At 42.2% G+C, this 22,188-nt stretch overlaps 2 protein-coding genes and 1 long non-coding RNA gene across 3 annotated transcripts; all 3 read left to right on the forward strand.

The window, feature by feature from the left end:
• The first annotated feature begins 1,158 nt into the window (after positions 1–1,158).
• pa2g4a (proliferation-associated 2G4, a) lies at positions 1,159–7,974 on the forward strand. Its single transcript, XM_086199205.1, has 13 exons — positions 1,159–1,394; positions 2,540–2,668; positions 2,823–2,928; positions 3,654–3,723; positions 3,813–3,905; positions 4,231–4,294; positions 4,607–4,685; positions 4,805–4,883; positions 4,980–5,113; positions 5,202–5,296; positions 5,399–5,526; positions 6,271–6,324; positions 6,399–7,974. Exons 1-13 carry the CDS (start codon positions 1,313–1,315, stop codon positions 6,459–6,461), a joined length of 1,176 nt encoding a protein of 391 aa, XP_086055331.1. The 5' UTR covers positions 1,159–1,312; the 3' UTR covers positions 6,462–7,974.
• A 918-nt stretch (positions 7,975–8,892) lies between these two features.
• LOC147267986 (uncharacterized) lies at positions 8,893–11,469 on the forward strand. The gene is made up of 4 exons (XR_015112296.1): positions 8,893–8,993; positions 9,092–9,117; positions 9,558–9,580; positions 11,142–11,469. It is a non-coding gene; the product is annotated as an uncharacterized LOC147267986 (long non-coding RNA).
• A 1,694-nt stretch (positions 11,470–13,163) lies between these two features.
• Positions 13,164–22,029, forward strand: crbn (cereblon). Its single transcript, XM_086200728.1, has 11 exons — positions 13,164–13,284; positions 13,559–13,668; positions 13,884–14,086; positions 14,346–14,495; positions 15,941–16,103; positions 16,323–16,385; positions 16,493–16,577; positions 16,717–16,832; positions 18,883–18,947; positions 19,981–20,112; positions 20,895–22,029. The coding sequence occupies exons 1-11, from the start codon at positions 13,212–13,214 to the stop codon at positions 21,076–21,078; spliced, it is 1,344 nt and encodes a 447-aa protein (XP_086056854.1). The 5' UTR covers positions 13,164–13,211; the 3' UTR covers positions 21,079–22,029.
• Positions 22,030–22,188: the final 159 nt, after the last annotated feature.

Genomic DNA, 22,188 nt, shown 5'->3' on the forward strand with positions numbered 1-22,188 from the left:
AGCCTGGGTCTGAAGGAGATGGAAGAGAGAGCAAAACTGTCAAAATAGGAGAAAGAGATGGTGAGAGGATGTGTAAGTATGATTGGTGTAACCTGTTCCACATGAGGCCCATACAAAGCAATATAGAGAAGTAAATACTGGTAGACTTCAGGACGGCTGTCCAGGAGAAAGTCAAGGTCTTTGCAACAGTCAGTAGTGCCTCCATTACACGGGCCCATGAGCGGCACTTTCCAGTGACACTTTTCATAGAACATGGGGGCTAAGAAGACTTTCCTGATAGCAGACTAACACTGACTCAGCATTGAATCTCCCAGACTATGAACTGACCACTTAAGACAAAATTTCAAGTGTGTGTGTACTTGTAATGTAAAGGAAAATGTTGACACGTAGTATGGCACTTTGTCAAATGTTAATCTAATGTTACAAAAAAGGTGAAACAGGCAGGAAGAAGTTGTGATTTGGACGTGATTAACAAAGGGCCTCCTCCTCACATAGAAAACTCTTCATGGGCAAGGACCTGGTGACAGTGTTAAGTCCCTCGCCACACGCCCTCAAGAACATTACAACCTGCCGCTGGATTTTCTGGAGTTTCCAGCAACAGCAGGAAGAAGATTGGTGACAGCAATTATGCTCCAAAACGTTGGAGCACAGTACCTCGATTAGGGGAGCCACTTCACCATGTTTTCCAAAGGAAGCTTAAAACATTTTTTTTCTCTATCCTTGCTTTGCATTTGCTTTCTCTTGCACTATTTTTAAGCACTCTATTTAATGTGCTTTATGCTTTTTTAATGTTTTTATTGTGATTTTAATTTCCATCTGTGATATTTATTCTAGTTTTATTCTCTTTTTATGTGGATTTTAATGTTCTTTCAAGACGTTCCTCAAATTCTTGTCTCTTTGCTGTAAAGCACTTTGAGCTGCAATCTTTGTATTGAAGGTGTAATACAAATAAAGTTAATCATCATTATTTCTATTGTTATTATTATTATATTTATGTGATAATACCGTGTGGGAGACTCAGAAAGGGGTCATAGACACAGAACTCTTATTTAATCATCTATTCATTTGAATTTCGCGCTTCATTCTCCGGTACAATAGGTGGCGACATGCAACCAAAAGTTTGAATTGAAATCCGCCATTGAACACAGGGAAGAAGAAGAAGAAATTTTGAACTTCCGGTAGCGCGGCTCTTTCTACGGCGCTGTGGCTGGCTGAGGGAGTGTGGCGTAGCGGCAGTGGGCACAGCTATCCGAGCCGAGCTGTGGGAACTGATACTGTGTAAGGCGACGAGTGACTAAACTTTTCTGCCAAGATGTCCGACGACGAGCAAGAGCAGACCATTGCCGAGGACCTGGTGGTCACTAAGTACAAGATGGGTGGTGACATCGCCAACCGTAAGTTGATTTGGACATGTAAAGGGCTCTTCTCGGCCTGTAGTGCAGCCAGCTAACGTCAGTTGCTCCTGTGTAGCAGCTGCTGCAGCAGCAGCAGCCATGTGGTTGACATGCCAGGCAGGCACACATATGCTGCTCTCAGTGGCTGGCTAGCTGGTTGCTAACTGACCGGCTAGCAGGTGCATGCAGAGCCGCTGCAGCTCATGTTAGCGCTTGTGGTGCTGTTCTTTACCGCTGACATTAATCTTTATCAGGTCTGTACATTCACATGAGATGCTAGCTGCCCCTCACATGTGAGCCCCCCCCCCTCCCCTCCTCCTCCTCCTCCTCCTGCATCTGTTGACTGAATCATCTTGCTCTGCGCTCAACTAAAGCCTCAGTGTTCTGTTTTTTGAAAAGAAAGTAGTGGTGTTTTAAATACACAACAATATCCTTTTTCCTTACTTATTAGACAAGCGTTTTCAATGTGGATAAGTGAATGTGGGTTGTCAGTTCACTCGTCTAGATATATTGCCTCGTGTTTCATTCCCTATTAAAGGTGGATGTGTCATAACTGATGAGCAGGGTTGCATTGTTCAGCAGATCTGATGGATGCTGCATCCACATGATTTCAGATCATCAGTGGTCCAGGACCTTTTAGTTTAAGAGGACGCCGTCTGTCCCTTCTCCTCATCTTAGTTTGGTCGACAGTCGGTAAAGTAGTTGGGTTCCCTGTTATTTGATCAGCTGATACTTTTAATGTGTGTATTCACTTGTGACAAAGACATTTATGGGACGCAAACATTGTTTAAAAGAAAAATGTGTGTAACAGTCCAAAGTAACATTAGAGCAGCACTGGAGCGCAGTGAGCGTCACTGGCCAAAGAATGCAAGGAGTTCATTGCTAAATTCAATGAAGCTGCTCTGCCTGCACCAAAATACATGCTTATTAATTGCTAATATCGACAGGGCTATTAATTAATTGGGCCCATATTTGAAGCAGCAACCACCGGACATCCAGTGGCATCAACTAAAGCTGTATGATATTGTCTGGTTTGTAAATATATTGTGGATTTGAGTGTTGCAGCCTTAATCCTGAATGATAAGTGTCAAATCACCTCATCGATTGATGAATGTAATTTCCTACTTTCACCTTGTTTCTCTCAGAGGCTCTTCGTCTGGTTGTGGAAACCGCGAAGCCCGGCGTGTCGGTGCTCAGCCTCTGTGCGAAGGGGGACGCCTACATCATGGCAGAAACCGGAAAGGTCTTCAAGAAGGAAAAGGAAATGAAGAAAGGTGAGGGGAGATGATCCACATGCATTACTTATGTGTTTTAGGTGAAACCATCAGCAAGATGCCATGATGAAAGCTGTCATTCCACTAATTAAGGGACTTTTGAAAAGATGTTGGTCCAAATGAAGACTCGGTGGTTCTCTTCTCCCTCTTTTAGGAATTGCCTTTCCCACCAGCGTCTCAGTCAATAACTGTGTTTGCCACTTCTCTCCCCTGAAGAGTGACCCCGACTACACACTTAAAGATGGGGATCTGGTCAAAATGTAGGCACCACGCACTGTAACAATATCCCCCCCCCCCCCCCCCCCCCATGTCTCCACTCTTCCAGTGTGTTGTCCTATTGTTTTGTCGTGATATGGGCTTGTATGTGCAAGGTGTCTCCTTGCTGTTGACTGTTTGCTTCATCAGTGAGGTGTTGTCTTCCTGTCTGTCCTTGTGGCAAACATCAAGTAAGGTTGGACATTTTTAGAACTTTCAGATCTTGGCCCCGCTGGCCTCCCATCTGCTAAATGCTGCTTTGTTTAAAAAAAGAAGAAAATCTTACTTGTTGCATTGCCACTTACGTCTTTGTAGTGTCTTTTGTGCTTCGTTTGTGTGGATTCACTGTTTTTGTGTTGTTTTGTTTTTGATGTCGTCATTCACACTAGGTTTGTGTGTGTGTGTGTGTGTCTCTCTCTCTCTTTCTCTCTCTCTCTCTCGCTCCCTCACTTGCAGCCTAACCATCTGGCTGAGCACGTCTGTTCAGTCTAATTTTGTCTGTACTTCCACTCCTCTGAATTCACAATAAGACCTTCACTGTAGTCCAGCTGATGTACAGCCAAATTCATCTCTTTAGTCTCATATTCCAAAGTGTTATTGGTTGAGATGTTGTCCTTCCTGGGTTGTTCCATTGCTCCATGCATTAGTATTCTTGACAGCTGAGAGTTTATTAGGTTTACTTTTTAAAACTCTGCGCATGTTTTCCTGTGTCTCCTTTTATATTCTGCAGAGATCTTGGCGTTCACGTTGACGGCTTCATTGCCAATGTTGCTCACAGCTTTGTGGTGGGAGCCACAAAAGTAAGTTTAAAAAAAAAAAAAAAACCCTTATCCATGTTTTTGTGGTCAGGGTTAGAACACACATGAAAGTGCTGTTCTCGTCTCTGTAGGAAAACCCCATCACGGGTCGGAAGGCTGATGTCATCAAAGCTGCCCATCTGTGTGCGGAAGCTGCCCTTCGCCTGGTTAAACCTGGTAACCAGGTACGTTGAAAACGCCACCAGATCCGTCTGTGCTCCAGTGTTGATGCACTTCCTCCACAGTGGCTGGAGATTAGATCATGCAGCATGACAAAGTCTGGCCGTATGTGTCACCGTGAGACTTTTCACACGGAATTGTCTTTACAACCTATTACAATATCCTTTCATTTACATTATAAAACCTCTCATACTTTGATATTTGTGGCAAAGGGATCCAGTGGTTTTAAACACAGTCTCAGAGTGATTGTATCTAAGTTTGGCATTTTTGTAAAACTTATTTTGCCAGAATCACGACTGTCTCTTTTTTGTTTGTTTGTTTTCCCTTCAGAACACTCAAGTGACAGAAGCCTGGAACAAGATCTCCCAGTCGTTCCACTGTTCGCCTATAGAGGGTGAGTTTGTGTCCATCTGAGGGTGCTGTGTGTGTGTGTGTGTGTGTGTGTGTAATATACATGTGTATGTATTAATAAAATAAAGGACATTTCATACTCGAGGCAACCCAATATACTCTTCAAAACAATCACTGCATAATCAGACAAGGGACTAAAAAGGACTGGTGTGCTCTGTCTTGAAAAAAACATTTCAGGGTACACATTTGGGCACTTTCAGACAATAATGACCTCACTGGGAGTACACATTCAACAGCATGCCTTGTGGGTAACACACTTCTCTTGTTGAATCTAATGAGTTCTTGTGGTATGAAGGTATGCTTTCCCATCAACTAAAGCAACATATCATCGATGGAGATAAGACCATCATTCAGAACCCAACAGACCAGCAAAGGTACGAAAGCATTCCATGATCTTCTTTGATTACTGTCGGACACATTTGAAGTGCCTGCAGTCCTCCTAAGAACGAACTGAGTGTCAGAAGATGTTTGACGGGTTGACCATCTTTGCCAGGAAGGACCACGAGAAGGCCGAGTTTGAGGTACATGAAGTTTACGCTGTGGACGTCCTGATTAGCACCGGTGAAGGGAAGGTCAGTGCTGCCTCGTGTTGGAATAGTAGGATTCTGCTCTAGCTGATAAAGACTGGAGTGTAAAGATTTTGTATGTTCATTGTCTCCTACTTTCAGGCCAGAGATGGAGGTCTGAGGACTACCATTTATAAGAGGGACCCCAGTAAGCAATATGGCTTGAAAATGAAGACTTCCCGTACATTCTTCAGTGAGGTAGAGCGACGCTTTGATACCATGCCCTTCACTCTGAGGTAGGAACCCCCAGTGGCTACGAATGCCTTCCACCACCTGTTGAAGTCCTTGATTGCAAATTCTGATGCATTTCCACTTGCCATTCAGGGCGTTTGAGGATGAGGCCAAAGCCCGTCTGGGTGTGGTGGAGTGTGCCAAACACGAATTGTTACAACCCTTCAGTGTGCTACATGAGAAGGAAGGTGAGTGTCTCCGCTAATCACTTCTGTCCTGCCCAAAACATGTCTGTTTTCATCACCCACTGTGGCCCTCTTCATGTTTTTTGTTTTTTTTTTTGCTCTCAGGAGAATTCGTAGCGCAGTTCAAGTTCACAGTGCTGCTGATGGCTAACGGGCCTCACAGAATCACCAGCGGCCCCTTTGATCCAGAGGTCTACAAGTCAGAGCATGAAGTTCAGGACCCTGAGCTGAAGGTAAGATTATGAAGTCACAATTCTGAGCTAAAATCCATAAAGTGCTGACTGGGACGATCAATTTCTTCCATGTCTGCCCCACTCGTCTCGGCCTCAGCCTCTACCTCCCCCAGGAATTTCTGTTTTCCCTGGAAACCCTCATCAGTAATAGACAATAAAGGAGGCAGGTCCCTATTAGCAATGTAGCTAACTGAATGCTACGTTAACAGAGTTGACTACACGCCTGAGAACAAGTTAACACCACCCACCAGTGGAGGTGTAAATCGGCTTCATCATGGTGCAGCTCTTCATTGATCCACTGACATCCTGTGCTTCACACTTGTAATTAATTTGATTCAAGATCACTGGGGTCTAAATGATGTGAAAATCCAGCTGTGGATCCATGTCACAGAGCTCCCACGGTTGGTGGCTGTTACAGAGGAAGGACTCAGCTCCCTCCTGTGCCCAGGAATCAGCACACTTCATGCTCCTGACTGCTTGACACAGATCGGCATAAAATACCTGAAAATGGAGTGACGACCTCGGGATTTTTTTTTTATTATTTTTTTTTTAAGAATAGTTGAGATTTTCCACCAGACGTGGCCGTGCAGGAAAGTCAAAGTGCTCTGATGTCGTCTAAGGTCTCCTAACTGGGAGCAGATTGGAGACGTGTGCGCCCAGAAACAAAAACAAAACAACCTGTGCATCGGAGCGACGGGTCACTGTGTGAACATTAATTTGAAAATGAACTTGTCTTTCCTCCAGACTTTACTACAGAGCTCTGCAAGCCGTAAAACACAGAAGAAAAAGAAAAAGAAGGTAAATTTTAATTCAAAATACTGAAGATAAACGTGCTCCATAGCTGCGTGGGCTCATGAACTATCTCCCTACAGGCCTCAAAGACGGCAGAAAATGCAACTGGACAGCCAGCAGAGGAAACAGAAGCAGCAGAATAAAAACAGCCTTTACATACATGCAAGACCCCCAAAGAGAAGAAAGAGAAATCATGACACCCCCCCCCCCACACACACACACACACACACTGTCTCCACTATACACACACACACACATACACATAAACAGTCTCCACCAGTCAAACAAAGGTGGTGACTTCACAAATTCATTAAAAAAAACAAACAAACCTGGAATCAATTGAATATTTAATAATTGCATTTGTGATGCGCAACCCTTTACTGCATTCATGAAAAGGAGAAAATGCTGCTTCTGTCCCTAATTCGAGCAGAAAATGTGATTATTTGAAAAGTTTTACATTTTTGAAAATCTAGTAATTATCGCCGAATGGTAAAATGTGCCTGTTTCTTAAATTAATAAACTGTTTTGCACTCACACTCCAGTATTTTACTGCTGAAATGTTCCCTTTAATGCATTTTAACTACATTGGGCATTAATGGAAAAGAAGTACTTTGTATTTTTGACTTTAAACCTGATTAAATAGCTAAACTTGATCAGCCTTATGGTCAAGAATGTGAATTCTCACACACAATACTTGTTTTATTGGGGTTTTTTGGGGGGGGGGGGTGGTTTGGTCTTTTTTTTTAACACAATTTCAGTTTCTGACAGGAAGCAAACCTGATATCTATTTGCCGTGGCTCAGGAGATGAACCGGGCTGTTTAGTAACCCAGTAGTCATCAGTTGGATCCTGCCTTCTATGTGTTAGTGTCATTGAGGGAGATATTGAACCTGTGACTGCTGCTGATGAGTAGGTCAGTGCCTTGCTGGACATTGATTTATTTATTTTTTCCTATTGTAACAAGAACTTTCAAAGCATGAGTGATTGCCAATAACACCATAGATGTCACGAGTCGAGAGTTAATTGCCCTGAGGCTGTGCTTCCTGACTGTAAGACAGAAACGAGGACCAAAAAGTCCTAAAGTGTGTGTTTGTGTGTGTGTGTGTGTGTGAACATGCAATGAATGAGGCACTGAATTCATACTGAAACGAATTTTAACAGGAATATCCTGATGTTTTATAGAAATTTTCAAGGATATTTTGTTAGCACTCAATAAGTAATGAATAACCAATTAAAAAAACAAACAAACCTGCCCTCAGATTTCGTCACAAGAAGATGCAGTAAAGGGTTGAATTATAAATGCGTGTCATTCATGAAAATGTTACATCTGAAACCATTCTAATTCCAGGAATCATTTCTATCTTCAAAGCTCAGTTTGGGATGATGGAGTTTATCACATCCTTATTGGCTGAAACTACTGCGAAGTTTGAACCAGTCTAGATTTTTAAAGGGGTAAGAAAATACAGGTGGTGTCAGCTTGACTTTTGGGAACAAACTGCTATATTTACTGCCATGAAAACACGCCAAACAGGATTTGTTGGTGTTCAGAAGATGGGTCACATTTGCAAGAAACGCTCTTGAGTGAATTTAAATCCTGCTTTGTAGCTCCTTCAGAGGGCAAGAGAACGTTAAAACTAATAAAGACATTTTTCTTATGTTTCCTTGCTGATTTATATCTAAATGTATTTGAATTTTTGAGTTTGAATATATATTTCACTTACTATGAGATGAAGACTTGTGCCTCCAGTCCTGCCTGCCTGGCTATTTGACTGATTTCTCAATGTGCCTGTCGTATATATTCAACACATGGTAGTGAAATTAAACCTGATAGTTTACAGAAAGAGGAATCTCCACTAATTATTTTTTTCCATGATCGATAAGAATAAAAGGCCCTCATGGTCCACGTCTAAAGAGCTTTCTACAGATTTTCACAACACAGCCATCACTGGCACCAAATTCCACAAAACATTCTAACTAGATTAAAGTAAGTGTCTGTTTTAGCATTTGATTGCTGGACTTGATATGCATTGCAGATGTCACTTATTCAGCTCTGGTGAAAAGAAATATTTCAGATTCCACAATGATAAATTACCCACCCATCATTGGTCCTGGAACAAATAACTACACTTTTACCATTTATGTATGTTGTCTATACGGTCCGAAAAGTGAAGATTCTGGATCGAAAAAAACATACAAGTTTCGCGTATCTGCAGTTCTATTTTTACTGGACATAATTTTAATTTAAGATTTCCAAAATGAAAAACCAGTCCGGATAGCTGTAATTTAATTTTGTATATGCGAAAAAACAGGATGCTCGTTTAAAAAAATGTAATATCAGATATCTTCTATCAGAATTATAACTGGAAATAATGGCATTGCAGATGTGACAAAAATAAGTAGTAACGAGTTATTTGTAGATATTTGGAATGGAGTGTGAACTTGTAATGGTTCTACTGAAGATAAAAATGTTACTGCGGAAATTTCACATCAATATAACCGGGTACTATCGCTCTACTTCGTTTGGACTCGTATGTTTTCTGTACCACGAACATGTGAACTACACTTACCAGCAGCTACATGAGAAAGATTGGCGCCTGAAAATTGCGTCACCTTCAGTATAATTACCGCCCTCTTCCTTCGTCACATCCTCTTTCCGTTTGCTCTTCTCGCTTTGAGGTGAGGAAATTTATTTCACTCCATGCAATCTAAATTAATCCTTGTATTTTACAAATCATCTGTTGTATCTGACAAGTCAGTTTGTGTCTTTTAAACAGGAACTCTTCACACGATGAGGGCCAAGGTATGTTCTCCAGCTGTTACTGCTGTTTTTGTATGTTCTCCCCCTTCAGTAAGTGCCGTTAGCTAGAACCAATATTAACCCCTCGTGAGCTACTTTAACGTTACAGTGTCTGTGTGAATAAATTGCCAAACTACCAGCATAGCTTCTGCTTTTATAATAATGCCAATAATGTTGAGTTTGAATGTTAAACAATGGCATTAACGTGCGGAGTAGTGAGCGTGCTAATGCTAAGAGAGGGCCCGGTCTGCGCGTGCTCGAGCGGCGATGGGGAGCCTTGCCGCTACACTCGCTGGTGTTTGTAGCTCCAGTCGGATTTACGTAGTGTGGAAATGTAACATCTGCAGTTTAACCAGCTCCGGCCTCATGTTGTTAACTGGCTTCACTCTTGTATTATAAGTATACACTTTCTGTAAAATAAACCACATGTTTCTGTCTTCCAGTGGAGGAAGAAGCGTATGCGCAGGTAAGCAGCAACAATGAGTCTTATTTATCTTCGTTTTGGACATTTAAGTCAGACGGTGAAAGACCAACTCAAGTGCAGTCTTGTAGGATTTATGACCATGATTTTATCCGTTGCTTTTGGAATCAGTTCATCCAAATTGCTGAGAGCTGTGCTCACTGCCAGGTCTTTTGAACTTCAGATTCAGGTAATTGTGTCACTTAAGGAGGTGACACTGAGTCTGTGAGTCAGGGCTCCTCAGCTTTGATGGTGCAGGCACTGGCGCTAAGACTTAAGTAAAGTAGGGACTGTAAATTGACTTGGGTTCAGTGTGTGTCTGTGTTACGCTGTCAGTTGCTGTTAAATTTCCTGATGTTAAAACTGAAACTACAGTACACCAACTGTGGCCTCGCTAAACATTGCGCGCACACAGTTTGTATCATTCTGGAAATGCATGTTCTGTCAATCTGCTGTGTACCATGAAAGAGTTGAAAGTCACATGCACCAAAGTGCAGGAGCTCTTTCCATCCACTCACTCATTTTGTCCAACTAAAAGCCAAATGCCACACCGCAGGCTCTTGTGATGAAGAAAGGACTGTAGGTCCTGATGAGGTGGACAATGAAGCGGTTACTTCGATAATTTGAGCCTGATCTTTTTATAAATGCAGACTCGCATGTCTTAACACTGGTCAAATAGTTGCAGTGACATCACCCTGAAAATTTGTAGGTGTAATAATACCTTTTTAATCGTAAAGCATGGCTGGGGGTGAGGTAAAACGCAAGCATTTCAGCTCTCCATAACTATTCAAGTATCACATTTGGTAATGGTTGGACATGGTGACAGTCAACCCTCCAATTTCACAGAAACTTAATGAGATCAAACTCCTACTTTGAATAAGCCCTTGAACCACCAGTACCATACCTCATCTTAACGGACATTCCAGCTTGTGTCTCTGTCTCCAGACAGAATGTAACATGTCCAATACAAGCTGGAGCGTCGGAACAGTTTGAAATTGATTCCTTTTTTAAAAATCCTCCGTATTTCATTGGCCAGTTGTTAATCGCTCATCTTCAGGCCTCAGTTATTTGCTCTAAACAATTGATGGAAGCCTTAAGCACGTTGGCGGTTTTTCGGTGACGCATCCAGTTGCCGTTACAATTGTAAAACCTGTCACTATGTTGAGGCAGGTTGGTCTGCTGCCATTTGTGAACTCTAAATATTGAGTTATTCTTTGTAATTTAATTGATTATGCATTTTGAGTGTTGCAGTATTACCAGCATTGCTGTCAGCAGTCATACTAACATGTACAATTCAGCAATATTTACAAACCTGTGCAGTATTGTACATAACACATGTATATTGTTGGTAAAATACATTTCTATCCTTTTGCATCTTCCCCATTTAATACTGTTTGTCTACTCATTTATTACCGTATGTATTTTTTTTTCTAGCCTGACTTGTACACATTGCTGCAGTAACACTGAATTTCCCAGTGGTGGGTCTAATGAATCATGTTATGGACACTGAGCACCAAATGGGTTTTCTGACAGCAGCTGTGCTTCTTTATTTTTGTTTTTTTGACAGGCTGAAGCGTAAAAGGAGAAAGATGAGGCAGAGGTCAAAGTAAGCCCTCATCTATACCAGCTGTGACCCCAACCCCCAGTCAGAGCCTTTCCACAGACTGACACCTGGCAGAAGTGGACCCTCCACTCCATCAGAAACAGACACTCATCTCAGATGACGGGGCTTGTCGGGGAGCCGGCTGTCAGTGTCTCTAAGCTGGCACCGACGCTGGACAGTTCTCAACATCAGAACCACAGCTGTTTAGTTCATGGACCATTATAACATCTTGTTTACCAACAACTGTCATGTGGTGTACTGAACAATAAATGAAACACTGTTCTTAAAGGTTTGACATGTTTTCAGTCTCCTGCATTTTTCAAGTTTTATGAAAGTGACTTGAATCGAATGAAATGAATTTAAACATCATAGCAGGTGGGACTGCTCAAACTCAGGCTGCCACAGTTCATACGAGGATTCAAGGCCAGCAGAGACCTGGAATTGACCTTAAACTACTAGAATTACGCCCATGTATTAAAATCCAATGAACTGTTGAGGTGCTGACAAGCACCTGCTGGGGTCTCAGTCTGGTTAGTTTAGTGGTGCTTCAGTTCATGGTGAAGAATGCATGTGATCCAAATGTTAATATTTCCAGGTGTTGCATGTTAGAAAAAAGTGTTGTAGCATCTCAATTCTATATACGGTGGCAAATGCAGACATGGACCACTTACGTGTGTAAGTACATATTTTGGAATATTTTTGTCCGTAGAACTTTTATTCATTCGTTTTAAAAAGCATGGAAACATGTTGGTAAAGATATTCATCAACTTAATGTTAGTATTCAGTCAAAGTAAGAATATATCAGTGACTTTGATGATGGTTACCTAATACATAAGTAGACATGAGAAATACAGAATGATTTTTGACCTGTGTAGCCATTAGAGGTGAAACTAACAAAACACGAGCTTTGAGACCAGGGGTCATGTCCTTCCACCTCAGCCCTTGTGCAGTCATATCCAGGGACCTGGCAGCCAGTACAGGGTCTGCAGGGGCCCTCAGTTGTTATAGGCTGAGGTGTTACTGTCTATCAAGCAGTTTACGAAGGGTGGTGTGAGGCTGATGTCAGCTCAGGCCCAGCCAGGAGGAACCTCCAACAACTGGCCACATAGCTTGAATATTAATATTACTTGTAGAATTCATAGAGTTGCATTTACCTCTGCTATGAGCATGGCTGCAGGGCCCTCGACAGAGAGCCCCACCCCATGCTAAGCAGACGCTGGCTATCAGAAATAAGAGAAATGCCTACTAAAATCTCATGACTGTGGAGCACACGAGGTTTGAATCTAACAGAGACTGAAAATCAAAGTAGAATTTGGAATTCAAAAAGACAAAGTCCAAGCAATTTATGTTTGAAAATTTAAGCTGTTATTAAGATGACTAATTCATGACTGAAATGTTTCAGAATATTCCATCCACCCATCCATCCATTTTCTTCCGTTTACCCTGTTAAGGGGCATGGGGGCATGGGGGCATGGGGGGGGGGGGGGGCTGGAGGCTTGTTTAACAATATGAGAAATACATACTAATAAGACAGAAGTTTTTAAGCATTTCAATCATGAATTAGCCATCACAATATAGGCTTTGTAACTTTTACAAAAGAAGGAGTGTCTTCACACTCTATTCTCCTTTTTTTCTACTAGAATTTGGCATCATTAGAAAGATAAACCACTGCAATCCCAGACAAAAAAATCTTCTCCTTTGGATGGCCATAGTTTGGGATTAACTAGGATTGACTCAATTGAATCCTTTAATCCCTACAATTGTTTTCTTAGCCGATTGGTTCTGTTTATTTAGGCAGCACAGATTCAGCTTCAAGAGTCACTCAGGTGAACACAACTTTAAAAATCCCACATTTTCACAGATGAAAGAAATGTATCTATCTAAACACTGCTCCTTTAATTAAACTCATTTCGTTATATTCCTTACCATCAGTCAATTTTGTCAGATTCGTCCACAGAGGGCGCTCGGGAGCGAGCTCAGTGCTGTGCGTTGAAGACGCCGTAGAAGAAGACTTAGTATTGTAAACACAAGGATATGGCTGACGAGAGGGGTGGAGGCGAAGATAACGTAAACGACAACATGGGGAACCAGTTACAGCTCCTTCCAGGTACCAATAAATTCACCGGTAGTGTCGTCGGTCGACTCGGTGTTTCGCAGGAAGACAGTGTATCTCTTCACCCAGCTAACAGCTAACGGTAGCTAGTATTTCTCCACAACAGGCCATTGTCAGTGTTCCCTTCATGTTTGGGTCATGTTCTGAACCGCTGCTTTAGTTTCCCTTTTACTTTTGACACTTTTCAGGCTCATGACGTTGCAGGTGCAGGTTGGCTTGAACCCACTGTTTGTTAGCTAAATTGCATTTTCTTGCTGTGTCATGATAGACAATGAAGAGGAAGAGGGGGATGACATGGAGACTGAAGACCGAGACAACGAAGAGGCAGAGAAGCCAAGCATCATCACCTTTGACCCAAGTCTGCCCACTTCACATGCTGTAAGTGACACCACAAATTTTCTTCTTTATAAACCATGTAAATGATATTGTGGGTCCTTTAATCTTACTTACAATCAAGTCAAATTACTTAACCTTCTCTTAGATGTTTTGATTCCCCTATATTGTGTTTTTAGTTGTCACACATCTGTTCTCTTGGTCTCTGCAGCTGTCGTCCACTTGTTATTAAGTGTTGACTCTGACCCTTGCTTTGGCAGTACCTGGGTTCAGACATGGAGGAATTTCATGGCCGCACAGTCCACGACGATGACAGCTGTCAGACTATTCCTGTGCTGCCACACACGGCTGTGATGCTGGTGCCAGGTCAGACGTTGCCTCTTCAACTTTTCAGGCCACAGGAGGTCAGCATGATGAGGAGTGTCATACAGAGAGACCGAACCTTTGCTGTGTTGGCAAGCAGGTACAAGGAAATGAGAATTTCTGTGTAGAAAACGTTTCTTTCATTCATGTCTTAATAACTTAACTGAACTGTAGGAGCTCTTTTTCCTCCACCTCATCTGTGAGACATAATACAAACTGGAAGTGTAGAGGTCTAAAGCTCTGTTTGCTCACCACTTTTTGAAATAAAGGGACTGGAATCTTCAAAGCTCTGGCTGTAACATTGTGAACCCCTTTACTTAATTGCTGCAGATTACTTCATTTGATTTTCATGTTCCTAGTGATACAGGTGAGCCTGAGGCAGAATTTGGGACAACTGCTGAAATCTATGCATATCGGGAGGAGCAGGAGTATGGCATCGAAACAGTCAAAGTGAAAGCTGTAGGGAGGCAGAGGTTCAAAGTCCATGAGATAAGAACTCAAGCAGACGGGTAAGTCGAGATGACCTCATAGCTCATGAATAAAAGGTCAGTGGTTGTTGCTTTTGCACCTTTGAAGAAGGTTGAAAGAAGACATGCATGTTACGTGTGTGTGTGTGTGTGTGTGTGTGTGTGTGTGTGTGTGTGTGTGTGTGTGTGTGTGTGTGTGTGTGTGTGTGTAAAATCTAATTTTGAGTGTATTTACTCAAAGAGATGTCAGGTCTTGGATTTCTTGGATCCAATTATGTTTCAAGTTGTACTACCACAGTTGCCAGCCAGAGGGCAGACACATTTGTTTTCACAGATGCCTTTCAAATTTTACCTGAAGTCTTCACCAAGTGCATTGAGAAGTTTGATTCCTATTCCTCATAAATACAGGATTTTGTACTTTGAAGTTTTTTCTTTTTTTAAAGATGATCTTAACAGTAGGGCAGCACGGTGGTGCAGTGGTCAGCACTATCGCTTCACAGCAAGAAGGTTCTGGGTTCAAGTCCCGGCTCGCCTACGGGATCTTTCTGTGTGGAGTCTGCATGTTCTCTCTGTACCTGTGTGGGTTCTCTCTGGTACTCCAGCTTCCTCACACAGTCCAAAGACATCAAGAGAGGACGAGGCTGATCGATACTCTAAATTGACTGTAGGTGTGACTGTGAGTGTGAATGGTTGTCTGTCTCTATGTGTTGGTCCTGAGATGGACTGGTGACCTGTCCAGGGTGAACCCGCCTCTCGCCCGAAGGCTGCTGTGATAGGCTCCAGCCTCCAGACATGAAAGGGTGTTTTTAACCATCAGTGTTTTCTGCTTCCTGTTGTTGTTGGATGAGGCTATTGTGAAGAAAGAGTATCCAATTAAATGTTGTGGTCCCAGTGGAGACGATGGCTACTAATGTTCCCACGAATGAGGAAATCAACTGCACATAAAAAAATAGCCATACCTCCTTCCCACAATAGTGATGCTTATGTAATTAATCCAGTCTGTGACAGATTTCTGACATTTCTAAATGCTGGAAGCAGAATTTGTATTTCACTAAAATGACACAAAAAAAAGATTAAGAAAGTCAGTTGCAACATGTTTTTGGAGGGTGAGTATCACTATGAATGCACAAGAATAGTATCAATATTAATCAACCAATCAAACTTTATTTATAAGGTGGGTTTCATCAAGCTGTGTTGTAGCACAGTGTTTGAAAAGAATCGAGCACAGAGATGCATCTAAATATCATTCACAGAATGATGCCATGTGCGCCAAGCTTTTTGATACTATTCGTGCAACAAACAACAGTCGTCTGTGCAGTAGTCTAATGTTAGTTGTGCTATTTTAGATGTAGAAGCTCTAACACGTCATACAGTCATCTCTAAAGGTGGATCTTGATGACATCATTGAGCAAGCACACCATCTGCTTGTCTGGCTTTCTTTTGCTCCATTAAAAACGTCATCATGTCCCTCTTTCTCTTCCTCTTAGGATCCGACAAGCTAAAGTACAGATCCTTCCAGAACGCATCCTTCCAGATCCCCTGTCTGCTGTGCAGCTTACACCCCTCTCTAGGCTCCATATGCACCCTTCCTCCAAACCCCCTTCTCAGAGCTGCAAACAGGCGCAGTGCTGGTGGAATAACTACCAGCAGGTCAGACACAAGAAAATCTTCTGCTATTTCAAATATTAATGAGGAAAAAAGAAGATCAGATATGGAGACAAAGGTTCTGGTGTCCACATACTTTTGTTCATGGTTGGTTATCTGTGTTGCTGGAAAGAAAATAAAGTGTGTGTATGGATGCAGTGGTGTTTAAAGAGAACATCTTTGGAGTGTAGATATAACTATTGGCCCACCTGTTGTTCACCACAGAGGAAGTTTCATTGTGCCAGTCTGACACCTTGGCCACCTTGGGTCTACGCACTCTACGACTCTGTAAGCACAGTCACACAGTCTCAGCACTGGAAGTTCCTGGGTACATAAACAGCACCAGATGTTAATGTAAACCATTTCTACTCTGCTTCCTGTGTTATAACCCGCAGGAGTCGCTCATGAACAGAGTGAAGAAACAACTCCACGAATGGGATGAGAATCTGAAAGATGACTCTCTGCCTACAAATGCCGTAGGTCAGCTTCTGCTCCACTTACAAGAGATGGATCACAGACATGCAGACGCAACCGCACGCTTGTCTCTTTGTTTTTGTTCTTTGTGCTCTTGTCCTGACTCTAATCCCTCCCTCCTTTCCCTCGCTCTGGTTTCTGTCAGACTTTTCCTACAGAGTGGCAGCCTGTCTGCCCATAGATGATGCTGTGCGGCTCCAGCTTCTGAAGATCGGCAGTGCCATCCAGAGACTTCGCTGTGAGCTGGATATTATGGACCGGGTAAGGACTCACCATTACTCACTCTACCCACCCTGACCTCTCCCCTGTCCTTGTACTTAGTTTCAGCCATAATTTCTCTTATGGTGTGATAAGATCAGCTGTCTTCCCTTGTGTTGCACTTGCTATGATTCTTTTCCCCACATGTTCTTTGGTATATTTGGCTAAGCCTGTCAGGTGCTAACAGATGTCTTGTTATTTTGAAATGTCATACCAGCCAGGCATATCGGAAAGCGTCTGGCAGTTGTTAGTCTGGAATAGTTAAGTCATCAAAATGTAATTCGACTTGCTGTTTGTCATGCTAACCTGAGTTGTTTTTTTTTTTTTAAGGATCTGTCATTCAGCAACTTTTTTATTCATTGATATTAAAGCTTCAGTTATTTTTTTTCTCTCCAAAGTGTGACATCAGCAGCAGAATGTAAATTAATTCTCCAGCAGTCGTATCTGTGGTACTGGTGTCTGAAAGGATAGATTTCATCTGAGATAGAGGTGGAGCTCAGACTAGATTTCCTCACCTCACCACTAACATCCACACTTCCATGTAAACAAAGCGGTCTGGCCTCCGTCCTCCAAGTTGGCCTCTGTCCTATGCCTGTCGTGGCATTCGCTGGTTGTTTTGCTATTCCTGTTTCTGAAAATATTCCTAAAATGCCATCAGGATGAATCCAATTTAAATTTGTTTGACTAGTTTTGAAAGTATATAAAATGTCCATCGGGTTTTGTATTTCTATCTTTTATTTTTGTGTCTTTTCATGGAATGTTAAAGGACTTAAAGGACAATCAGCTTCTGGTCAGTTATTGCCAAGGAGCTGTGTAAAATGTGAATTCAGCAGGTCTGACTAGTAACTACTAGTAAGTTACCAGTAAGTAATCGTCCTCTCTTAGAAAAGCAGCCTTGTTTAGTAGTAGCAGTCAGGAAAATAATTCTCATTATATGTCCAATCATAAAATTGCAATGTCTGGTAATTTAGATCATAAATTTAGATAATAATCCACCTAAAGAGGATCTGTTATGTGTGTGTGTTTTTAGCTCTATATTTTTCTGCTGGGAATCAGCAAATGGCTTTTTGTGATTCACTGTTCCAGAAAGTTATTTTGAACCTTTACCTGGCCTTTGATGAAGCCTCTCAGTTCATCCTTAATCCGAAACAAGCAATTTAACTCCTGTCTTTTCAAGGCCTCCCTCTATAAAATCACAGTTTCCTCAAATTGGCCGACTTCAAGGAGCAGCACTCAGGGCCATTAGCCCCGACTCCTCCTCTCACTGGTGTGGAAGGTGTGGAAGGTTTCGAAGCAAACTGTAAACCTGCTAGATATCATGAAACAAAACCTTAAAAGAGCCGTCCTGATTGCAAGAACTACGAGACAAAGGAAATATAAGATAAAGGAAAAGGTGGCGTGTCCACCCTGATTTTAAAAACATGAAGTGCAAGTGTTTGGTCTGTTTGAGATGAGGGTGAAACTCAACTTACCAGTTGATTCACAGTCCAACACTCACCAGCTGTCACCAGCTTTAGTTAGGAACTGAAAGAATGAGATTACTGCGTGACCTTCCTGAGGGTGGATGGTCTACCTACACCTTCGCACTGCTAGAGTACAGAACGCACCACAGCTCATGTGCATTCACGCACTCTGTCATCATCACCTTGCTCGTTTTGTGGACCTGTTGCAGAGTTTCTGTGCAACAGTGGTTACAGTCATTATATTCACCATCGCTGTGTAACAAGATCCAGAGGAATGTCTGAGTGGAATCATGGCTCCTTCATCCTGCAGCACCTCACTGTCACCTCATGAGGAACAAACTGGTATCACAAGACAAGCTTCAGAGGTGTTGGCTTGTTCAAGGTGAACTGATTCTTACAATGACATCTTTTGATGGGGTCTCTGAAGACCTGAGGTCACATCACCAAACCAGGTTCCCTCACAAACAAGATATGCCAGATTATTGTAAATTCCTCAGTGAGCTTCAGCAATCAGACCTGTTTGCAATTTGCCATGTGAGTGTTTTTGTTGTTGTTGTTTTTTTCATTGTTTGGTCATCTGTCATCCTCAGTGCACATCATTGTGCTGTAAGCAGTGCCAGGACACAGAAATCACCACAAAAAATGAGATCTTCAGGTGAGAACTCTTTTTCTCTCTCTCTCTCCTGTTTCTCCTGTTTTTAATGAGCATGTCAGAAAAAAAATTGAGAGGCTTCACTTTTGTTTAAAGGAGAAATATTTCACTTGACGTTGCAACTTCTTCCAGTCATCAGGAAGCCTGAACAATGAACTGAAATGTCTGGAGGCTGCATAGATTTGGGGCAGCGGTTCCACAGAGGCAACGTTCACACTGGGAGATTTGTATTGCATTGATTGTTATCAAAACTAGCACTTAATGGAGCTTTATAATTTTACCGTTTCAAAAAGGTCTTTCTTTTGAGGAGTAGGTCTTAAGATTAATGTTAAAACAATGAACACTTTATGTCTTTATAGTTCACTCTGCACTAGTTCAACTGCAGTAGGGCTGCATGTATACTCACTGCTTTTATGACTGTAATTTCCCTGGGGCTGTGTGCAGGCTCATTATTTAAAACATGGTCAACTCTGATTTGATTATTACATCATAAACTGGCCCTGCGCTTCACCTCCATAATCACACGCGGTGAGAAAATCACATTACATAACAAGCATGGCTGATATGGTTTTTCAGATGTGACACAGAAAACCGACAACACAAATGGCTTTTTTAGCTTCTGACATCTTGCAGAAAGCGTCATGTAGTTGGGTGCCACCCTAAAATTCACTTGAATTGTAACGATCCTTTTGTTGTACTATTGTAGTATTATTTCTGTACATATACTGGATTAAAACTTCTTAAAGTATCTTTCTACCCAGCTGGCCACATGATTTGGTGTTTGGTAAGAAACAAAACCAATTTTAGAGCATATGGTCCAGTCCCTGTCACTCAAACACTTCTCTCAATTGGACATCAAGACTGTCGGGTGGGTTTGAACAACGCTTGGCTGTCCATCAGGAGTTTGTTGTGATGGAAGCACTGGTGGAGTCAGGAAAGCTGCAGATATTAAATTTGCCTTTCAATACAAAAATAAGGTATATTTTTGATTTCATAATTGCTGCTGACGTTATATTCCACGTGTCTCTCGTTGCAGCTTGTCTCTCTATGGGCCCATGGCTGTGTATGTCAACCCTCACGGTTACGTCCATGAAACCCTGACGGTTTACAAAGCCAACAACCTTAATCTAGCTGGCCGGCCATCCACTCTGCACAGCTGGTTTCCAGGGTAATGGACCTAACACACACTCTTTTGTCTGACCAGTGTATAACCAAACACGCATTGTGTAACTTTCCTGCTTCACTGCTTATGAAAATGCGACATACCTCTGACAAGGCAAAAGAGATTTTAAGCATGCTTCAATACTACACACTGACCTCACCTGAAATTAAAAGCCTTAAGACTAATTTATAATCCTGCTACATAATTACAAACGTTTTCAGCTTTCTTTACAAATATTAACAGCGTACAAACAGAGGGCCTGTCTCTTTCAGATCAAGCGTTGAGCCTAAATGAGCCTTTAATCTATAGCATCAAATCAATATGTATTTCTTTCACTTTTCTAATTGCCTCATCTGAGATCATTGTAAAACACCTGATGTGTGTAGAGAGCAACAGTTAAAAGTATTCTCATTCAACTTCAGGCTCTTAATGCAGCTCTGAAAAGTTTCATCGATTTATTCTATAAGGATGTCCACGGCTGTAGATTCACAGATTGAACAGATTCTAACTGGGTCATTGAAAAAATATGAAAGAACACACCACCACCCGTTGATCCATGTGTTCAGAATTTATCCATCATAAGTCCAATCATGGTCAAATACTTGTCTGTCCCCTCGATCAGAGACGTTTACCTCCAGTCATACTGATGTGAAGCCAAACAAACCAGAGCCGCTGTCCTCCACGGAGGAGCAAGTCCAACCTTCTCAGACTCATGTTGTTGTGTTCAGTAGTCAAAAGATCAGTTCTTATTGTGTAACCATTTGAAAATGTAAACCTCCTCTTCTCAGGTACGCCTGGACAATTGCTCAGTGCCGAACCTGTGGCTCTCACATGGGTTGGAAGTTCACAGCCACCAAGAAGGACTTGTCTCCACCTCGTTTCTGGGGTCTGACTCGTTCAGCCATGCTCCCGCGTATCCCTCAAGGTGAGGGGGACGAGGGGAGACAGGGCTCACGCCTCTTCTGCCTGTGACGTCAGACCGTCGTTTCTCCTTGTTTAAAACCCTGCGACCCTCCTGAGCCTTTATCTCCAGCCACTCTGTGACTGCATTGACTTTAAGTAATTGATCGATTAGTCTTCACACCCGCCTATCACCCCTGGCCGCAGATTTATCATATTAGCGGAAAGGTCATCTGGCCATTACATGGCTGCTCCAAAGGTAAATGACAGCATGGAGGTGGCAATTGCTCCTAAAGGTTCCTAAAGGCTGTGGATGCAGGAATGAGACGCCTTTGAGACGTGCTTTGTGATTAAAGAGAAAAAAAAAACCCAGAGTGGACGGACTGATTCTGTGATGGTCGTGTGGTTATGCACACCCCCGTCCAGCTGTTTTTAACAGCTGCAGACACAGGAACGTAAAAGCGGTGCTTAATGCAGATTGCTTTATATCCCCTCCTCTCCTCCATACGCTGGAGAGTGTGAGTGCATGCAGGTGAGATGGTTACTATCGGCAACCAGGCGACTTTAGCCACTTTAATCGGTCATAAATTCACTTAGCATTCAGATCTTGCGTGGACATGTTTCCTGATGTTGTTTCAGCTGCTGTAGGTCAGTGCAGGAGAAGTTTTGGTGAAAGTGCACTCGTCCATCTGTGACGGGGGCTGTTTTGAAGCTAAATTGGATGTATTTTTGTAAGCAAGAATATGAGAATGAATATGCATAATCAACCATGTGTGGAAGTAATGTGCTTTTTATTATCATGTCAGTTTTTGTGTAATAAACAAAAAGCTGCGATATGGGGATGATATTAGCGAATGTATTTGACTGTTTTGCACTCAAGGAAGGTTCGTTGTCCTGTCAGACGATGGGATTTATGAAATTGAAGGATTAACTTTGGTTGGACGAGAGAGAATTTGGAAATGAGCCTAATGGCAGTATTTTCTAAAGGTCAAAGCTAATCGGGACAGTCTGGGAGTGGAGCATTTACTCATTTACTCCTGGTCATTTCATTTGTTGTATTGTAGCATCAGTGACCTTGTAATAAAGTAGTGAATCACAGCCAAAAAAGTTAAGATTGTAAATAGCAATGTCAGATTTTTAAGTTTTTAGGACTTTCTCTTTTGTTTCAGGTGTTGCAATTTT

This window comes from Aulostomus chinensis, chromosome 3 (genome assembly GCF_037954235.1).
Source record: "Aulostomus chinensis isolate RoL2024-O1b breed Wild chromosome 3, RoL_Achi_v1.0, whole genome shotgun sequence".
NCBI classification, from domain to species: domain Eukaryota; kingdom Metazoa; phylum Chordata; class Actinopteri; order Syngnathiformes; family Aulostomidae; genus Aulostomus; species Aulostomus chinensis.

Excerpts from the sequence above, each read along its gene's own strand:
- pa2g4a (XM_086199205.1), top strand. The coding sequence starts at position 1,313 with ATGTCCGACGACGAGCAAGAGCAGACCATTGCCGAGGACCTGGTGGTC. Across the intron at positions 4,686-4,804 it reads AACCCAACAGACCAGCAAAG|GAAGGACCACGAGAAGGCCG; the intron begins GTACGAAAGCAT and ends CATCTTTGCCAG. Across the intron at positions 6,325-6,398 it reads AGAAGAAAAAGAAAAAGAAG|GCCTCAAAGACGGCAGAAAA; the intron begins GTAAATTTTAAT and ends ATCTCCCTACAG.
- crbn (XM_086200728.1), top strand. The coding sequence starts at position 13,212 with ATGGCTGACGAGAGGGGTGGAGGCGAAGATAACGTAAACGACAACATG. Across the intron at positions 13,669-13,883 it reads GTCTGCCCACTTCACATGCT|TACCTGGGTTCAGACATGGA; the intron begins GTAAGTGACACC and ends TTGCTTTGGCAG. Across the intron at positions 20,113-20,894 it reads CTGCACAGCTGGTTTCCAGG|GTACGCCTGGACAATTGCTC; the intron begins GTAATGGACCTA and ends TCCTCTTCTCAG.